Below are 21,451 nucleotides of genomic sequence, written 5' to 3' on the forward strand. Positions count from 1 at the left end.
GGTATGCACGAGAGTTCATCTTACCGGTGAGTATACCGATTATCATCTGTTTGACCGTATAAATTGTGAGATACTCACTTATTTTGATTTGAAAACAAGCCCTATGTGATATAATCACTTATTGATGAGGAACTTGATTTTCATATGCATGAGGGCACAGGTGCAAGTCCGTGAACAGGTCAGTACTTCCGTACAGCAGAGAGACGAACTTGACACCCGGATAAATGTGATATTTTATCACTTATTTGATATGGACATGTGATTGTTTATCACTTATTGAGGTCGAATGCAGTATGTAATATGTACACGTATGTATAGTATCATGGAAGATCTAGACTTGCGTCCCCGTTATTTTTCGGTAAAAGATACAACCATGATACCCAGATGATAAGCAGCATAAAGACCGAATATCTCAGAACCTCGGCAATCTATCAAACGAAATTTCGGTACTAAGACCATATGCCAATGAATGGTTCCCACCTGGTCTTCAGTCGATTAAGATTTATATCACCCTGCACACTTTAAAATGATTGTGAGCCTACCGATACATCTTATATAGAGCTGCTTATCGTTTTTCATTTAAGGTTTAAAGAGGTTTGGATAGACCACTGATGTACTATCATTTTCTCTTTTGCTCGCCAGGAAACTCATTTTTGTTTTTCTATTGTTTTTGTGTTTTTGAAATTTTTCGATGTTTTTGGATTTTCAGATTTTTGGATTTACTCCCCCTAAAATCAATAAACTAAGATAAATTTAAAAACACACAAAGATATTTACAAAAATGATTTTCCGATGTTGGTTTACTCTAGCTTGACCTTAATGCCATTTACCAATAATAAGAAGTCAAATCTAGATTTGTCAAAAGCTTTGGTAAATAAGTCGGCACGTTGGTCATCGGTGTGGACCTTAACAACATCGATTAGCCTTTTCTCAAAGCAATCACGTATGAAGTGATATTTGATTTCGATGTGTTTAGTCTTTGAATGCTGCACAGGATTTCTAGTGATATCTAAAGCAGCAGAATTATCAACGTAAATAGGAGTAGTTAGGAATTCAAAACCGTAGTCCCGCATTTGTTGTTGGATCCAAAGAACTTGGGAGCAACAACTTGAGGCAGCAATGTATTCAGCTTCGCATGTTGATGTAGCTACACACGTCTGCTTCTTGCACTGCCATGTGACTAGGCGATTTCCTAAGAACTGACATCCAGCCGTTGTGGATTTACCGTCGATTTTGCATCCGCCAAAATCAGAATCACTGAAAGCTACCAATTCAAAGTTATTATCCCTAGGGTACCACAGACCGGTGTCAGGGTACGCCTTCAAATAACGAAAGATCCTTTTAACAGCAGCAAGATGTGAGGCCTTCGGGTTAACTTGATATCTGGCAAGCAGGCATGTTGGGTACATTATGTCTGGCCTTGATGCTGTGAGGTACATAAGAGATCCAATCATTGCGCGATAGATTGAAGGGCTAACAGCTTCTCCCTTCAAGTCTGGAGTAATTCCGTGATTAGTTGGCAATGGGGTACCAATGGGCGTTGCATCAGACATCTGGAACCGGCTCAAGATGTCACCAACATATTTAGTCTGATGGATGAATATCCCAGACTCCGTTTGTTGTACTTGTAGGCCCAAGAAGAAGGTCATTTCCCCCATAGCACTCATCTCGAATTTATCCTGCATAATGCGCTCGAATTCCCTACACAAGACATCATTAGTAGAACCAAAAATAATGTCATCAACGTATACCTGTACCAGAAGAAGATCTCCATCTTGTTCTTTGATGAAAAGAGTACAGTCGATAAGACCTCTACGAAAACCATTCTCCAGCAGATAGGGTGATAAGGTTGCATACCAAGCTCGTGGTGCTTGATGAAGACCATAAAGAGCTTTGTTGAGCAACCAAACCCGATCGGGATGGATAGGATCTTCAAAACCTGGAGGCTGTTCGACGTATACCTCTTCTTCAACCACACCGTGTAAAAATGCACTTTTCACGTCCATCTGATAGACCTTGAATCCTTTGAAGGACGCATAGGCTAGAAAGATTCGAATTGCTTCGAGACGTGCAACAGGTGCATAGACTTCGTTGTAGTCGATCCCTTCAATCTGACGAAAACCTTGAACGACTAAACGAGCTTTGTTTCGGATAACAACTCCGCGGTCATCCTTTTTGCATTTGAAAACCCAACGGGTACCAATCTTCTTGTATCCAGCAGGTTTCTCTACTAGTTTCCAGACACCCAGCTTCTGGAATTGTTGCAGTTCTTCCTGCATTGCTTCAACCCAAGCGTTATCTTTCAAGGCTTCTTTCCATGTTCTTGGTTCTTCCTGTGAAACATAACACGCGAAAGACCAATCGTTTTGTTGCCCGGATTCTCGAATGGCTGCATACAAGCCTGCATTGTTGTTGTTTCGCAACATGTTTCTTGTTTGTACGCCACTTTGCACATTTCCAATGATGTTTTGTTGAGGATGGGTATTATGAATCCTTGTTTCTAGATTATCTGGAACTGGAACATTTATACCCAGGTTGTTAAGATTAAGATCAACAACCAATTCAAGACCCGGAATTGACGAAGAAGATGATGCAGTAGTCTCAGCTGTTCGATGTGTATCCACTGGAGGAGTACCCTCTGAAGTACCATGAACTGCTGTTGTAGGAGCTTCTTGATCTGCATCTAGAAATTCATCATCCTCTGAAGATTCGTTCAATTCGTTTGCATCATGAAAATCCTCATTATTGAGAGTATTATTGTTCACCGAAGAAGATGGTTCTTGATTCACAAGAATTGGACGAACCACCGGTGAAACTGTTGCATTGTCACTCTCGAAAAACATCCTAGCCGCAGCATTTTCTTCAACGGCTTCAACATTGATCGAATTGAAAAAGTCATCGTACTCAAACATCCAAGGTTGACCCGGATTTTTGACTGGCAAGGTGTGCCTTTGTACTCTGACCTCAGACCATTCCTCGACCCTTTTAGTCTCTAGATTCCAGACTCGTAAGTTAGGGGTGGCATATCCAAGAAAGTATCCATCAATTGCTCTTGCCCCAAACTTTCCATTAGGATCGATGATAGTGCATGGAGCTCCAAACGGTTCTAGATAAGATAAATCTGGTTTCCGTTTTTGAAGAAGCTCAAAGCAGGTCTTGTTGTGTCTTTTGACTGTAAGGACTCTGTTCAATGTGTAACATGCAGAGGCCACAGCTTCAGTCCAGAATGGAATGGGCAACTGTGACTCTACCAACATTGTCCTAGCAGTCTCGATCAATGTGCGGTTCTTACGTTCAGCGACACCATTCTGTTGAGGAGTATAAGCTGCACTAAACTCATGAAGAATACCCTTTGAAGTGCAGAACTCCGCCATGGAATGATTCTTAAATTCAGTACCATTGTCGCTACGTATCCGCCTAACCTTCAACTTATACAAATTCTCAATCTGAATGATCAAGTTTTTGATAATACCAAAGGTTTCACTCTTGTGTGCCATGAACGCAACCCAAGAAAATCTTGAATAATCATCAGTAACCACGAGGCAGTATTGATCACCCCGAATACTCTTGTGTTTGACAGGACCAAACAAATCCATGTGCAAACGTTCAAGAGGAACTGCCACTGTGTTGATCTTCTTTGTAGGGTGCTTCTTCTTTGTTTGCTTTCCTTTCTGGCACGAAACACAGACGTCTTGAAGATGGAAATTTTTGAGGGGAACACCATTCACCAATTCATTTGAAACCAAATGATTCATTTTGCGTAAGTGAATGTGACCCATTCGTCTGTGCCAAGAGATAGTGTCTTTTTCTGTGGCTTTAGAAACGAAACAAGTTGCTTGTGCAGACGTAGTAATAGCCTGGCTCATGTCAAGGACGTACAAATCATTTATCCTTGGAGCCGACAAGAGAATCCATTCTTTTGGAATTTTGAAGCCGGGTTTCAGCACATAACATCCATTAGCATCAAAGTGTACTGAAAATTTCTTGTCACAAATTTGAGAAACACTAAGAAGATTGTGATCAAGTTGTTGCACAAAGTTGATCTTGTCAAAGCTGACAATCCCGTTAGATATCATTCCTTCACCCGTTATATATCCACCCTTATCTCCAGCAAAAGCAACATAACCTCCTCTAATAGATTTAACGTCGTAGAGAAGCTTCATGTCGCCTGTCATGTGCCTGGATGCCCCACTATCAACAATCCAGTGACTACTGATAGTTCCTCCTGAAGCACCCTGCACATGAACTCAAATGAATTAGTTGGAGATGGGGACCCAAGCCATTGTGGTCTTGGGTCTTCCATTTTCATCAATGACAATAACTTCTTGTCTTTGATGGTTGGTGAATTGTGATGGTCCCCCTGATTCAGTAACCGTTTTTGGTTTCCAAGTCTGTTTGGTTTCACCAGTGTTTTTCTTTAAAAGTTTAACTTCTTGATGATTTGAAGTTTTAGAATTGTCTGGTTTTACAACAACAGATTGTTTTTGAACCGCATCGGTTTTAATCGCTTTTTCTATCTTTTTGACCTGTTGGCGTTTCTGTTTCTTTTCCCTTTCTTTTACAAGGCGGGGATCTTGTTTTGTGGAAACAGTTGGCTTACGGTCAGTTTTGCCACGGGGATCATCAACCTTTCCTTTCTGCTTATGAAGATATGGGCAGTTTCTAATAATGTGCCCAATGGTTCCACACTCAAAACATGATCTTCGTTCTACAAACCCCGAAGAATCATGTGATCGTCTAGCCGATGATGTTGAACTTTGTGAACCCGAGGTACTAGGTTTTGAACTACTTGGTTCATTTCTTTTCTCGACAATAGCTTTCTTGACAAAATCTAAGTTAGATTGATTTTCAAACTTTTCAATTTTGTCCGTTCCCGTCGATTTCACAAAGTTAACATTTTTCTTCTTCTTTTGGTTCGGCTTCTTGTTAGCTTGAGCCGGTGTTTTACCTTTGGGTTTGGTGTGATTTTGCTGTGTTGGCACTGTTGGCAATTTCTTGTTGCCAAATTGCTTTCGGATTTCTGCTTTTGGAATAGGAGGACACTGTGTAACTGTAACTTTAGGTCCTGCCTTTCCCAAGAACTTACTCGTCGAATTCTCAAAGACTTTACAGATTAAGGATTGATTAACATTCTTAATGGGAAAATCTTTGTCTGAGTAAATTTTATCATCACCAACTAGAGTGTACAGCAAATTCACACTCTCCGGCTTTTCTGCAGATGAGAACTCAGTTGCAACAGTCTTAGCGGGTTGAACAGGGGGATCACATAGAATGTGATTCTCAAGAGGTATGTCCTCATTTTTGGCTACCGCATCAGACTTTGCTGGGACAGTATCGTCAGATTCATCATCAGACGAATCAGCATCCTCAATCACAACTGGAGGATCTTGATTCTGTTCAGCACTCACAAATGTATCTGCTGACACATCTGAATCTGAGGATACTTCCTTTTGGTATCCGAGTCCTGCAGCAAACTCCTTAACATCTAGAGGCACAGAAGGTTCAAAGAAAACTCTGTCCTCTTCATCAGGCATGGCGTCATAATTATGTCTCACTGGTGGTGGACACTTCTTGTAGCCTATGCATATGACATCTCTCTTTTCCTTCTGAACGTCAATGATGTGATCTAACACATAGCTAGAACTCAAATAACTGTCTAGCTTGAGTTGGATCGCATCACTTTCGGTTTTCACACAAGCCATTTCTTTTTGCATACTCTCAAGGCGAGATATATACAAATTAATATCAGTTTGTTTTCTTGAAACCATTTTAGTCAGTTCTGTTTTATCCTTCTTTAATGTTTCAATTACTGACTTAAATTCTTTTTCATGGTTTTCATAAAACATGTTGGCTTCTGTGCATTTAGAGAGATCCACAGTCAATTTCTGATTGTGGATGAATGTCACATCATATTTCTCTTGCAAAGCGTCATGCTTACTTTGCAAGTCACTCAAATTCTCATTCACAGTAGTATGTTTGTCTTGCAAGTCAAACAAACTAGCTTGTAAAGCATCATGTTTGCCTTGCAACTCAGACATACTTTTCTCCATTTCAGCACATCTAGCATGCAACCTAGCACATTCATCACAATTAACAGCAGTGGGTTCATCGACACATACCTGACTTGATGAACCGTCGACATTAGCCATAAAGGCTGAATGGAGAGAAGACGAAGTATAAGCAGCTTGATCCACTAGAATAGATCTTCTTTGAGTTTCTGCTGCAGCTTCCTCCAAGAGTTCATCAATATCTGCATCGATTGCTGCATTCGATGTCTCACCCACATAATCATCACCAGAATTGGATGATTCTTCATCAGCACTCCTGCTATAACCAGAAGAGTCTTCATCTTCAGACGATTCACCACCACTGGCAGAAGATTCTCTACCACTGGTGTGAACCAACTCTTTCACAATTTGAGCAAAACATGCTGTTTCATCAGGAGCATCACCACCCAACTGGATTGACCAGTCACAACCTTCATCCACCTGAACTGCAAGTGCTCGGTTGGTTTGGTTATTTGCAGGCACCAATGAACGTTCAGTGTTTCTGTTCTGATTCTGCTGATTGCCTCGGTTTCTGAAGGGATTTTGATTCCCGTGCTGTGCTGGCTTTGTACATTCCCTTTTAAAGTGGCCCCGTTCACCACAGTTGAAGCACTTAACAGCCTGCTTATCGAACCCATACTTGGTGTCTCGCTTACTTTCCAAGCTGGTTCTGCCAGTACTTTCCATCCAATCCTTTGCTCTTCTCACTGCACTCGCAAAGGCCCACTTGATGTCCATCAAGTCCATCTCCTCTTTATCAATCTGCCTGTAGTCTTCTTGTGTCAGATTAATGTTGCCAATCTGACCTTCTATTAACCCACAGTACGCGCTCACTACAGTGTTAAGCAGCTCCATGTGTTCCTTAGCTACTTCTACACTGATTTTAGAGAAGCTTGACGTGTCGAGCTGAACGGTACTAGACTTTGATTGTTGACCTGCAGATGATGGTCCTCCATAACACGCATATTGTGGTTGTTGAGCAGGAGGAGGAGGAGGTGGTTGTATTGGATTTCCATACAGATCTGTGGTTGGAGGCGGCTTTACAGGAACTTGCACTGGATTGCCATACATATCCGTGCTTGTGACAAACGCCGTTTGAAGTGGAGCATGTGAACCGGCTTTTGCAGATGAAGTAGTGGAGGTGCCATAATACATCTCTGGATTCTGTGGCACTGCAACTCTCTTTGCCTTCAACGTTTCTTCCTGATCCTTGTTCTCCAGAAGCTGCACGAAATCGTTGATATTTGTGGTTTTCAACGTTCCGTTGTACTTCAAGATTTCCAGGAAGTTATTCCATTGAGGAGGCAATGCATCGGCAAACTTCTTTACCACCTCTGTTGGAGTCGTTGTGACTTCAAAGTTGGTCAGCTCAGTAAGTAGATGATAGAAACGGCTTGTCATATCTCCCAAGGACTCCTTATCCATACATGTGAAGCCATCGAATTCTTTCTTCAGTAGATCTCGTCGTAGTTGACGTGTGGCTTCATTACCTACTCCTCTTGTCTTCAATGCATCCCACAGCTTCTTCGTAGTCTTGAAACTAACGAACTGATGATAAATATCCTTGCTCAGTGCTTGAGTGAGAATAGCGTATGCTTTCTTTTCTAAGTCATACGTCTTCTTTTGATCATCAGGAATATCGGCAAATGTAGCTGTCGAAGAAGCAGCAATCTCGATAGTTTGATCGAATTCCGTAGTGAACCGCAACCATAACTCTGTATTTTGACCAAGAATGTATGTATGGAAACGATCAACCCATCCCGGATATTCATTAAGATGCATCAACTTTGGAGGCCTGTTCAAACTTCCGGTTTCACTTTCGCTTAGTAGAAGACTTTGAATACTCGGAGTTTGATTTGAAACAAACGCCCATTGAACAGCTGGAGTGGCATTTGTTTGTGAGGACGTAGATACCGGAGATTCGGCCCATGATGGAGATTGACTGGTATTCATGTATTTTCCACTGTCTGGAGCCGGATTTCCCCACCAACTCGGATTCATGATAGATAAGCAAAATAAATGCTAAGTAAGAATGATCCGAAAGATACACCGACGAAAGATCCTGGTCGAAAGATCTGAAATCACAGAAACTTGTTAACAATAAACAGACCACAATCGAAAGATATAACCTTGTTCGAAGGATCAACAGTACTCGAAAGATTACTGTTGACTCTCGAACAATGATCTCGAAAGACTCAAGAACACGAAAGATTCCCTTTTGAAAGATCCTTATCTTTCGTGTTAAATCCTTATCTTTCGAACAACAGATCTCGAAAGATTCACCAATACGAAGGATCCCAATCTTTCGGACACTAGTCTTTCGAAAAAAAAAAATTCCTTTCTCGAAGGATATAATTCAAACTTTGAAAGATGAATCGAAGGATAGTAATCTTTCGACCCTTTCTTGATCGAAAGATGATCTTTCGATATCGAAAGATATCCTTCGAGACTTCTGACACAAACTGATCTGATGTGAAAGGTTGGTGAAAAGGTGACAGGTTGGTAGGTCAACTTTCGGCAAGATGGTATGTGCAGGCTGTCCTTTCACCACCAACTTTGAAAGTTTGCCAAAAATGACAACCTTATCTTCAACACCAGTCACCGGAATTTTGAACCGGAATATAGCCGGAAAATTCAAAATCACTTAAAACAATTTTTCAAGTTACCCAACCCCACTTTAAACACTCCCGGTTAGTTTAGACACGTTTTTACTCAAAGAAAATGCAAGAAACTAAGTAAAAACAGGTGCAAAACCAAGTGTTTCAACACACCAAAACTTGTAAAAACCCGGTTTTAAACAAGGTAAAGAGCGAGGCTCTGATACCACTTGTAGGTCCCTTTTCGCGGAGGATAACGAACCTAAACCTTGTTATACAAACCTACTAGCGAGTGCGGAATCCAAGCTAGCAAGCAAACCGAGTTAGTAGCAAGTAGAGAAACAAACACACAAGTTCACCGATTAACACAACTTGTATTAATGCAATGAGGGTTCGGTTACAAGCTCAATGTTTACAGAAATGTTCTATAAACTCTCAAAGTGTGTGTGTGAGTTCTGGACAGAATGCTCTCAATGCTTTCTATCTCTCGGATGTGCAAATGGCAGAACTAACTCACACATACACTGCATGGGTATATATATACCCAGCCCATGATGCCTGATCGAAGGATCCGATAGATGGTCCGAAGGATCATCTATCGATCACAACATGTTCGAAAGATGAGCATTGACCTCGAAGGATCATCCTTCGAGGTCTAATCAGTCGAACCATATCTTTCGTGCACCTCGAAGGATTAACACCATCCTTCGAGGAGCTATCCTTCGATCAGAACATCTTTCAACATACAATCTGTTGTCCAAGTCAAACCGGAGGATGGTTGACTTGGTCAACTTACAGACTACCAAGGACATCGTTTACATACAGACCGAATACAGACAAAGTACAGACACAAGTGCACCAACATGGGGCATGGCCCAAACGTGAACCCAACTTTGGATGCGTGGAGCCTGGCGACATGAACCTTAAGCCCAGATGTGAACCCAACTTTGGATGCGTGGAGCCTGGCCCAGACGTGAACCCATACCTGCACAAACACAACCATACCACACAAAAAATAAATAGTACATAACACCTTTTGGATAAATTGAATTGTAAATTTTAACAATGTATGATTTGAGTTGTCAAAGCAAGAATCAAAGTGTTGCAAATGGCATTATAGCCTAGTAGCATCTTAGGGTGAGATAAGGGTTAGAGACCATTAGGTCCTGGGTTCGATTCTCGCAAGGGGGTTTTTCTCTGAATTGTCTAGTGGAGATGGATATGATCGGGTGGTTCTGCTGGTGGCACAATGATACTCCAGTGGTCCGTCAGCGATCCAAATTTACCGTTCAAAAAAAAAAAGAATCAAAGTGTTACAACACATTCAATATACAGTTAAGGGAATGCATTAATAGTTGAATCTACAGACCTGATGCAGTTTACACCAGAAAAAACTTACCAAATATAAAATTAAATCCCTAAAAGATTATAGATTTTCACAAATATGAAACTACTACTTCTACTAAGGAAGTAAATATATGTTACCTAAGAAGCTTTACTGCTTCTAAAACAGAAGTCAAGTTATTGACTGTCTCGTTATCAGGCAGGTGTTTCACATACTTTCCTAAAGCCTTTTAGTGTGTTCGGTTTTTGACTTTTTAAATCTTATCTTTACTTTCTTTTTTTCTTTTTGTTTTAAGTTCATCCATCGGGTTTGAGTTCGTTTGCCATCCCAACTCCCCTCCTCCCTCTCTCATAATTATAAATAATAAAAAAAGGATTTATATAAAATAAACAAAAAAGATTTAAACTTCAGATTTAAACTTCTCATGTTCATGTCCCTTGTCTATCACATACTGTTTTTCTAATTCGCCTATCTCTTCTTCTTTTGTTAGTCCTGTATGTCCATTCCTTCTGTTGTTCAAGGGGATACTAAATGTCGGAAATAATTTGCATATATCCCCCGTAAATTTTACTGTAAAACCCTGAGTCATTAATTGATTGAGACTAAAGACATTTCTGTCTATGTCCGGTGTGTAAAACACACTTGGACACGTATCTTTTCGGACCCGATTATAACATCAACCACACCAATACCTCTAATAAAGAAAAATTGATTTTCTCCGGTCACCGTTTCAACACACGACATATTTTTCATTCGCTTAAACATGTCTATGTTACCAGAAAAATGGTGTTTATAAGTTTTGCTAACATACCATATATCTGACCAATATCCTCCGTCCGTTCCGATCACCATGTATTCTTGTCTCTGATCGGTTTGTTGATGGGTATTTGCATCTGGATGTTTCTGCGTTCCAGTATTGACCGCTAGACATAGTAATTGACTTTCTTCATCCTTCTCCTTCTCTTGACATGCAGAAATTATGTGGCCAGGCTTATTGCAGTAGTAACAACACCGCTGCATCCATTTTCGTTCACGTTTTTCTTCAGTGCAGTGCATACATGGCATCATTGTTGACGACGGCTTTAGATCATCATCACTTACATAACCGGCTCTGATACCACTTGTTAGCGGAAGCCGATGATCATCATCATCTTCACGGTGGGGTTTTGGTGGTTTGATAAGAAACTTTGGGTTGTTAACAGAATTGGTAGACATGATTCGTAACAATGAGAATGAGTAAAGTGGACAAACAATAACGAAAGTTTTGAATGTCTTGGTGCCGAGAGAAGTTCCCGGCAATAAGTTTATATACATTGGATAAACAAAACGGTTATTTGGTGGTTTGGTTTTGGCGGGAGTAACCGTCAATTGTGAACCGTTTAACCAACCGATACAACCGCTTGTCTATATTGTTTCATACATACATATAACGAAAAATATAATAATAATGTATAAGTACAAATAAATATCTAAACATAAATATGTTTATATAAACTAATAATACTAGCGTCACTTTCATCGCATCATGATGTCATAATATCTGGTTTTTAATCAATTTTGGCTCCTGAAGGCACTCCATGTATTATCGATTGCGTGATGGCCGAACTTGAGAAGCTCGGTCAAAATTATCATGTTGCTTTGAGGCAAGTTAGCTCATAACTTTCTTCAACTGCTGTATGGTAGCAACATGAAACGTATGACTCATAAGATATGTATAACTTAGCACATCTTAACTTGTTATTAACTTAAGTTTACATATTTTGGATGAATGTTTTGTAATCAGATACCTAATTATGTACATCATCCAACACAAGTACTCTATTGAAAGTTTACCTGAAGCAACTAAGGGTGTGGAGGACTGGAGGTAGGCTGATCCCCCTTTAAGTTTCTTGCAAACATTTTTTCATGCACTTCTTTACTGATCTAAGTTCCCTTGTTTGTTTGCGTTGCAGCTCCAAGAATATGATATTTGAGGTGGCTTGTGTTGTTGAAGAACAGATGTTATAGAAATCGTTGAGTGCGCTGCTAGTACAACCAATTGTCGTTTTCGATGATATTAAGCAGGTACGTGAAAAACTCAAGCTTCTTAAGACCTTTGTGATCTTGATACACGTGGATTAATAAATCAAACTATCAGCTGTCGTTTCTTGGTGTTTGTGTGTGGAAATATTGGTGCTTTGTTATATCCAAACTTATATTTATTTGATGGCATTGGTGACCTCCCTTCAACCAAGTGGGGTGAGGGGTTCAGACTCCAGTGTGGATATTTAGGTGGATATTAGGTGGTGTAGAAATTAAGAAGTGTGTGTCGCCATTGTAAGAAAATTGTCTGATATATGTTAAAAACAATGGTAATCAACTATTTGAAGTTTCGAACACACAAACTGACAGATCTCAAAGAACAAAGAAATAATTGATAAATCTGAAATACACAACTTTGTACAACTCAAAATCTCACACTCAAATCAATGCAGATTATCAACACATAATCTGTAACACAAATCTACAAACCTAATCAGATTCAACTTGAATCTGAAATCCCAGATCCGGACGAACGAATGAGAGAGAATTCACCATAAATGAGAGAAGTTGAAGTGTGTGTTGTGTGCCAATCCCTCAATAAAGCTCCTTTTATAGCAACCCGGTTAAGACCTGTGGACAACCCAGCTGCAACTTAATCTTCATGCAATCTTCAATCCCAGCACAATGCACTTATTAATCTACAAGACAGCTTAGCCCATAAACTTGAATCGATGCGTCGGGCTAGATGCATGGGGCCTGGCCCAAACGTGAACCCAACTTTGGATGCGTTGAGCCTGGCCCAGACGTGAACCTTAAGCCCAGATGTGAACCCAACTTTGGATGCGTGGAGCCTGGCCCAGACGTGAACCCATACGTAGCTGCACAACACACAACAATACCACACAAAAAATAAATAGTACATAACACCTTTTGGATAAATTGAATTGTAAGTTTTAACGATATATGATTTGAGTTGTCAAAGCAAGAATCAAAGTGTTGCCCATGGTATTGTAGCCTTGTAGCATCTTAGGGTGGATGAGGCGTAGAAACCATTAGGTCTTGTGTTCGATTCTCACAAGAGAGTTTTTCTCAAAATCTGGGTTTCCTCCTGAATTAGTGTATAGACATTATTGTCTAGTGGAGATGGATATGATCGGGTGGTTCTGTTGGTGACACAATGATACTCTAGTGGTCCGTCACTGATCCAAATTTAACGTTCAAAAAAAAATATAAGAATCAAAGTGTTACAACACATTCAATATACATTTAAGGGAATGCATTAATAGTTGAATCTACATACCTGATGCAGTTTACACCAGAAAAAACTTACCAAATATAAAATTAAATCCCTAAAAGATTATAGATTTTCACAAATATGAAACTACTACTTCTACCAAAGAACTAAATATATATGTTACCTAAGAAGCTTTACTGCTTCTAAAACAGAAGTCAAGTTATTGACTGTCTCATTATCAGGCAGGGGTTTCACATACTTCCCTAAAGCCTTTTAGTGTGTTCGGTTTTTGACTTTTTAAATCTTATCTTTACTTTCTTTTTTTCTTTTTGTTTTGGATTTATCCATCGGGTTTGAGTTCGTTTGCATCCCATCTCCCCTCCTCCCTCTCTCATAATTATAAATAATAAAAAAAGGATTTATATAAAATAAACAAAAAGATAAAATATGATATGTGTAAAACAATAACTAAGACCATTTCAAGTTGACATTAACATGATAAATGATAGTGTGTCATTAGTGTGTCTTGTATTTTAAATTAAAAGTCAAAACTAGATATCTTGCCTCGCTTTCATAGTGATCTTCCTTGTCCGAATTTTGATTCTTAAATAAATTCAGAGCCCGTAAATCACAATTCCTTACACTTAAAGAAACCTTTTAGACTTTCCTTATGAGAACATAACTCTAGTATACATCTTTTTTATAATCCAAATCGTATCATAATATATCTGGTAAAATGGGCTACTTGGCAAGTACGCGTGTTGTCACCATCTATAATATTCTGAGTTGTTTGACTTTGAAAAGGTCTCGGTCAACTACTCATGAGAAACATCAAAGAAACCACCAAATTGTCATGCAAATTATGTATAAGTGTACCAAGTGAAGGATGGTCTTTCCTATCAGAAAATATGGAAACAAAGCTTTATGAAGCATCATTATCAGGCGACGTTCAAGCACTCAATGCACTCCTCGATCAAGATCAACTCATCCTTGACAGACTCTCACTAACCGGATTCAATGAATCCCCCCTCCACATTGAAACCGGTTAATCTCTTAACATCATGTACATAGTTAGTTAGATAGATAATTAGAATTAATATTACATATGGCGGTTATGAAGTTGAAGGACCAAAGTTGACAACATGGAAGTTGGAAACTACCCTAATAACCGAATGGGTGTGTCTCTACACACACACCATTTCGAATCGGTGCCAAGGCAAAGAACAAAAGGGACGCGACTGTTGATCGAGTGGACAATATTCGACGCACCTCTTCAAGATTCAATCTCAACCACATATCCAAGAGACGTGTCCTTTCACGAAGAGACGCAACTATTCACTCGTACCCGTAGAAAACTATAAATAGGGACTTGTAGATTCATTTGTAATATACTCTCATTCGATTTGTAAACATTCATTTGATTATTACAAGTTATTGTTATTCAAGTTATTCACGCTCATTTAGAGATCAAGATCCAAGTTCGGGCCAACAAATTGGTATCAGAGCATCAGGCTCTAGGCGTGGGAATCGCAAGGCATCGCAGGGAATTCGCGATCAGGTTTCAATTTCGTTTAAATTCGCAAAAGTTTCATTTCAGAATTATTTATTTTCGGTTCAAGGTCGAACCAGGGGTTAGGAATCTAGGGTTTTGATTCCGGGGTTTTAGTGCGAATTAGATTGTTTTTGGTTATTTGGTTATTACACGATTCGGGTAATCGGGGTTGTTAAGATATATTGAAACCAAAAGAAAGTTTAGTAGAAGTGAAGATTATTCGGCAGGAAGATATGGCAGGATCATCCGGGCAAAGTCCGATAAATGGAAATTCTCTTTCCCAGTTTCAGTGTCCGATTCTGAAACCAACAAACTATACGGTTTGGGCTATTCGTATCAAGACGATTCTTGAAGCGAATGGTTTGTGGGAAACGATTGAACCGGCAGAGAATGCAACGGTAGACACTAAGAAAGATAAGTCTGCAATTGCATATCTGTTTCAAGCAATACCAGAAGACGTTGTATTGCAAGTCGCAAGTTGTAAAACTGCAAAGGAGATTTGGGATAATCTAAAGATTAGACACGTTGGCGTTGATCGGGTACAAAAGGCGCGTATGCACACGCTAATGTCAGAATTTGAATTGTTGCAAATGAGGGATGACGACACTATTGATTCGTTTACCGCAAAGATTAATAGTATCGTTACCCGAGCAACTGAAGTAGGAACGACAATGAGTCAACCGACTCTAGTACGCAAACTCTTAAATGGCGTACCAGATAAGTTTACTCAAATCGTTGCCTCTATGGAACAATACTCCGATCTAGAAACCATGACGCTACAGGAAGCGGTCGGAAGATTAAAGACGTATGAAGAACGTCTCAAGTTAAAGAAAGGAAACCAAGGAGAAAGCCAAGATAGGCTTATGTTCACACATCAGGATAACAACAGAGGAAGGCAATCTGGAAACCGCGGTCATGGTAGATTTAACCAGACGCGTGGAAATTGGCGGAACAACGGAAACAGGCAAAGTCCCAGAAACGAAGGATCTACATCTAGACCTAGAAATGGAAATTCTAGAAATTGGAGGAAGTTTGCGAGAACCGACCTAAGTAAGATTCAATGTTTTAAGTGTCAGAAGTTTGGACACTACAAGAAGGACTGTTCAGAGAAAGACGATGTACAAGAACATTCAAACCTCGTCGAGGAAGACGAAGCACCCGTATTGTTAATGACAATACAAGAAGAAAATGTTCAAGAAAGGGCTCTGCTAAACGAGGAACGTATAAAACCAACAAGTTACGCCTCAGAAGATAAGAATCTATGGTACTTAGACAACGGGGCAAGCAACCACATGACAGGAGTGCGAAGTCACTTCAAGGAATTAGATGAAACTGTGACAGGGCAAGTACGATTCGGTGATGGGTCACACGTAGAAATTAAAGGCAAAGGTTCAATACTACTGGAATGTCTAAATCAAGAACAAAAGATCGTTTCACAAGTATACTACATTCCAAGTCTGAAGACCAATATATTGAGCCTCGGACAACTTACAGAAATCGGTTGCAAAGTGGTTATGGACGGAGATCTACTTACTATCCGAGATCGAAATAGAAAGCTACTAATGCGAGTCAAGAGAATGAAGAACAGGCTGTACAAAGTCAAACTGAAAACGGGAAAACCAATCTGCTTACTATCAAAGACCGAAGACACAGCATGGTTATGGCACGCAAGGTTAGGCCATTTACACTTCGACGCTATTAAGGAAATGACTCGTAAGAACTTGGTACATGGAGTTCCACAAATAAGTCCTGCTAGTCAAGTCTGTGACGCATGCTTATTAGGAAAGCATAGTAGGGCACCATTTCCAAATCAGGCAAAGTTCAGATCTTTAAAACCTCTGGACTTAGTCTATGGAGATTTGTGTGGTCCTATAACTCCACCAACACATGCTGGGAAAAAGTATATATTCTTACTTGTAGACGACTGTACTCGCTACATGTGGGCGTATTTACTAACTTCCAAGGATCAAGCATTCGAAACATTTAAGGAGTTCAAAGAAAAGGTGGAAAAGGAAGCGCAGACCAAGTTAAAGATGTTAAGGACGGATAGAGGAGGTGATTCACATCGGCTGAATTCAACAAGTATTGCAAAACCAACGGCATAGCAAGACAGCTTACAGCACCATATTCCCCACAACAAAATGGAGTAGTAGAAAGGCGAAACAGGACGATGTTATCCACTACTCGCAGTATGCTAAAGGCAATGAACATGCCACAGAACTTTTGGGGTGAAGCAATACGACACGCGATATACGTACTAAACAGGGTTCCGACAAAAGCCCTGGTGAACAAGACACCATATGAAGCACTAAAAGGAAGGAAGCCAAATTTAGAACACTTGAAGGTTTTTGGCTGCACTGCTTACGCTAAGGTACTACCACTTCAACAAAAGAAGTTAGATGATAGAAGTGCACCTATGGTTTACCTTGGAATAGAAGAAGGATCAAAGGCATACAGATTATATGATCCAGCAAAAAACAAGATATGTGTCAGTAGAGATGTAAAGTTCATGGAAGGTCAACCATGGAACTGGAATAGTTATATGGAAACGGTAGATTCAGGGAATCCCGAATGGACAAACTTTGTCATTCAAGAAGACGACATGCCACCAGAATTAGAAGAAAATGAGCCAAGTAGTCCAGGCGGTAGCGGGCCACAACATGACAAATCAGGAGTAGATCAGACAGAAGAACAAGACTCCTATGTAACCCCGCCAGCATATTCATACAATCAGAACTCAGCAGGAAGTTCAAGCAGGTTATCAAGTGGAAGTCTATCCACCTCTGAAAGTACAACAGGAAATATTAGCGACACTCCAGTAAGACTAAAAAGTCTCGAAGACCTGTATGAAGAAACAGAAGAAATTCAACTAGATCCACATGAATTATTACTCGCTGAAGAAGAACCAAGGAATTACAAGGAAGCATCTAGTGACAGAAAATGGATTGAAGCAATGAAGGACGAGTTAGACTCGATAAACAAAAATAACACTTGGAGGTTGACAGAGTTGCCAAGAGATCACAAGGCAATAGGTTTAAAGTGGGTATTCAAGACTAAGAAAGATGCAAACGGAAACGTGGTCAGACACAAAGCAAGGCTGGTTGCAAAAGGATATGTTCAGCAACACGGAATAGACTTTGACGAAGTCTTTGCACCAGTAGCACGTATAGAGACTATTTGACTAATGTTGGCTTTAGCAGCATATCAAGGTTGGGAGGTACATCATTTAGACGTGAAGTCTGCATTCTTACACGGAAATCTCAAGGAGGAGGTCTATGTATCACAACCAGAAGGATTTGTAAAGCCAGGAGATGAAGGAAAGGTTTATAGACTATCAAAAGCACTGTATGGATTGAGACAAGCACCAAGAGCTTGGAATACGAAGTTAGATCAAACCCTAAAGTCACTTAACTTCAAGAAGTGTACTTTAGAGAACGCAATCTATACAAGAACGAGTGAAGCCTCTACAATAATAGTTGGAGTCTACGTTGATGACTTGATAGTCACTGGAACATCAAAGAAGGAGATAGACATCTTCAAATCTCAGATGAAGAACAAATTTGATATGAGCGATCTAGGATTGCTAGCATACTATCTGGGAATAGAAGTAATTCAAATAGGGGGTGAGATAGGCATCAAGCAGACAGGATATATCAACAAGATACTCAAAGACGCTGATATGTTATCCTGCAACGACATAAAGACACCCATGACTCCAGGAACACAATTAACAAAGACTGAAGAAGGAGATCTAGTAGATGCAACACACTACAGAAGCCTGATAGGATCTCTCAGGTACTTATTGCATACAAGACCAGATCTATGTTACCCAGTCAGTCTACTTAGTAGATTCATGCAAGAACCAAAAGAACAACACCTGAAGGCAGTAAAGCAAATACTACGTTACATCAAAGGAACTAAAGAGCATGGAATCATCTACAGAAGACAAGGAGGATGTAAGATCACAGGTTATAGCGACAGTAGTTTTGGAGTTAATACAGACAAAGGAAAAGGAACAACTGGTCTGGTATTCTACTTTGGAGAATCACCTATAACCTGGTGTACACAGAAGCAACAAACAGTGGCACTATCATCATGCGAATCAGAATTCATGGCAGCCACTGCAGCAGCATGTCAAGCACTATGGCTTAAAAGATTGTTAAGTGAAATTACAGGCTGGAAGGAAGAGAAGATAACACTCAGGGTGGATAATATTTCTGCAATAGCACTCATGAGGAATCCAGTCTTTCATGGAAGAAGCAAGCACATTGATACACGCTACCATGTCATAAGAGAATGCGTGGAAAACGAAGATATCACTGTGGAACACGTAAGTGGAGAACTACAACGGGCAGATATACTAACAAAGGCATTAGCAAGGATTAAGTTTGCTACAATGAGGGAACTGCTCGGAATTCAAGATTTAAAGCAACTCATGGATGTTCGAGATTAAGGGGGTGAATGAAACCGGTTAATCTCTTAACATCATGTACATAGTTAGTTAGATAGATAATTAGAATTAATATTACATATGGCGGTTATGAAGTTGAAGGACCAAAGTTGACAACATGGAAGTTGGAAACTACCCTAATAACCGAATGGGTGTGTCTCTACACACACACCATTTCGAATCGGTGCCAAGGCAAAGAACAAAAGGGACGCGACTGTTGATCGAGTGGACAATATTCGACGCACCTCTTCAAGATTCAATCTCAACCACATATCCAAGAGACGTGTCCTTTCACGAAGAGACGCAACTATTCACTCGTACCCGTAGAAAACTATAAATAGGGACTTGTAGATTCATTTGTAATATACTCTCATTCGATTTGTAAACATTCATTTGATTATTACAAGTTATTGTTATTCAAGTTATTCACGCTCATTTAGAGATCAAGATCCAAGTTCGGGCCAACACACATTGCTGCCATACGCGGCCACCATCAGTTCGCCACCGTTCTTCTTACTCAAAATCCAAACCTTGCTATAGCCTTGGATTCCCAAAGGCGAACCCCACTCCACCTGGCCTCCGCCAATGACGACATAGAGATGGTCCAGGAACTTGTACGGGTGGGTGGGCGCGATCTGTGCTGTTTCCGGGATCAAGACGGGTTAACCCCTCTTCATTTGGCAGCCGTGAACGAATGTTTGGAAGTTGTTAAGGTGCTGGTTCAGGCAAACCCGGATGCAGCTAAGGAGATTTCGGAGACAGGAGAAACCATATTGCACATGTGTATTATTTATAACTGTATTGAATCATTAAAAGTGTTGGCAAAGATCACAGATCAGGGTGGAAACACCCTTTTGCATGCTGCTTCTATCAATAAACATACACAGGTATAATTCATGTGGTCTTAAGACATCCTTAATGATATTTTCTTTTAACCATAACATGGGATCCGCCAATACCCTGTTAAGCAATTCTTTACACGTTCTTTTAACGAATTTTAATTTGTGCAGATTTTAAACTACTTGCTGAGGATACCAAGCATCAAAGCTAATGGAAATGCTGTAAACAGACTTGGATTAACTGCACTAGATATTTTGGATCAATGTCCCCGAGATCTAAAATCACTTGAAACAAGAGAAATTCTAATGGAAGCAGGTGTGTTGAGAGCAAATGACCTTAGACCAGCTCTTGACAAACCATTACAGTCAATAATGAAATCCTCACAGAATAAACGGAAAGGGTTACTATCAAGAACATGGGCTTGGTATGTGAATGCTGACCATCATTGGATTGAAAGGCAGCGTGGGATTCTAATAGTTGCTGCTTTAGTGGTAGCGGGGATGTCATTCTACTCGGGGATTTACCCTCCAGGTGGTACTTTTTCAAGCACCCAAAATGGCATGTATTCGCTTGGAAATGCAGTTCAAACAGAAGTAGACATGGATCAGTTCGACATGTTTCTAGCAAACAATACGGTCACTATGATAATTTCATTGGTCATAGTCCTTGTGCTGATCAGTGGATTTCCATTAAGGAATAAGTTTTGGATGTGGTTGCTTACTCTTGGAAGCATGTCCGCTATGGTGTCTATGGTGACTAGTTATTTGGAATCATTGAGTATGATGTCACCGGATGGGTATTTTGGTGAGGCGACCTTTTTAATTTGTGTGATTGGGATGGTGGGTTGTGGTGTGGTGGCATTGATTCATACCATATTTTTCGTAGTTTGGGTGGTGATGAAGCTTTCAAAGTGCATGATGCCAGAGAAAGACAAAAATGGGAACCAGGATGTGGGTGACGCTTGATGTTATCGTATAATTTGTCATTGTTCTTTAACCACAACTTTTTCATGAATTTGGTGTTGTATAGTTTGATGTGTTTAATATTTGTATAGTTTATGTGTTTAATATTTGTATAATCAATGTATTTTGTTCTTTCAACATAGCCTTTTTTCTCTCATGAATCGCCACCACCACTCCTAGCAGCTATAATCTAAGTGTTGAAATCATCAAGAGAGAATATATTGTTTTGTATATCCTGTGAATTGAATTTGTGTCAAATGTTACAATGAAAGAGATATATATGGACGGTTATCAAACGACACCACCTTCACATGAAATACTAAACTAAGGTTTATCTTATACTATAGTTACAAATAATAATACTAATAATAATCTAGCTTAAATATTATACATATATATCTA

At 39.9% G+C, this 21,451-nt stretch overlaps 1 protein-coding gene across 1 annotated transcript; it reads left to right on the top strand.

The window, feature by feature from the left end:
- Nucleotides 1–14,151: 14,151 nt before the first annotated feature.
- LOC110920016 (ankyrin repeat-containing protein BDA1) lies at nt 14,152–21,187 on the top strand. The gene is made up of 3 exons (XM_022164260.2): nt 14,152–14,279; nt 19,718–20,134; nt 20,258–21,187. Exons 1-3 carry the CDS (start codon nt 14,154–14,156, stop codon nt 21,050–21,052), a joined length of 1,338 nt encoding a protein of 445 aa, XP_022019952.1. The 5' UTR covers nt 14,152–14,153; the 3' UTR covers nt 21,053–21,187.
- Nucleotides 21,188–21,451: the final 264 nt, after the last annotated feature.

Source organism: Helianthus annuus, chromosome 16 (genome assembly GCF_002127325.2).
Source record: "Helianthus annuus cultivar XRQ/B chromosome 16, HanXRQr2.0-SUNRISE, whole genome shotgun sequence".
Taxonomy (NCBI): domain Eukaryota; kingdom Viridiplantae; phylum Streptophyta; class Magnoliopsida; order Asterales; family Asteraceae; genus Helianthus; species Helianthus annuus.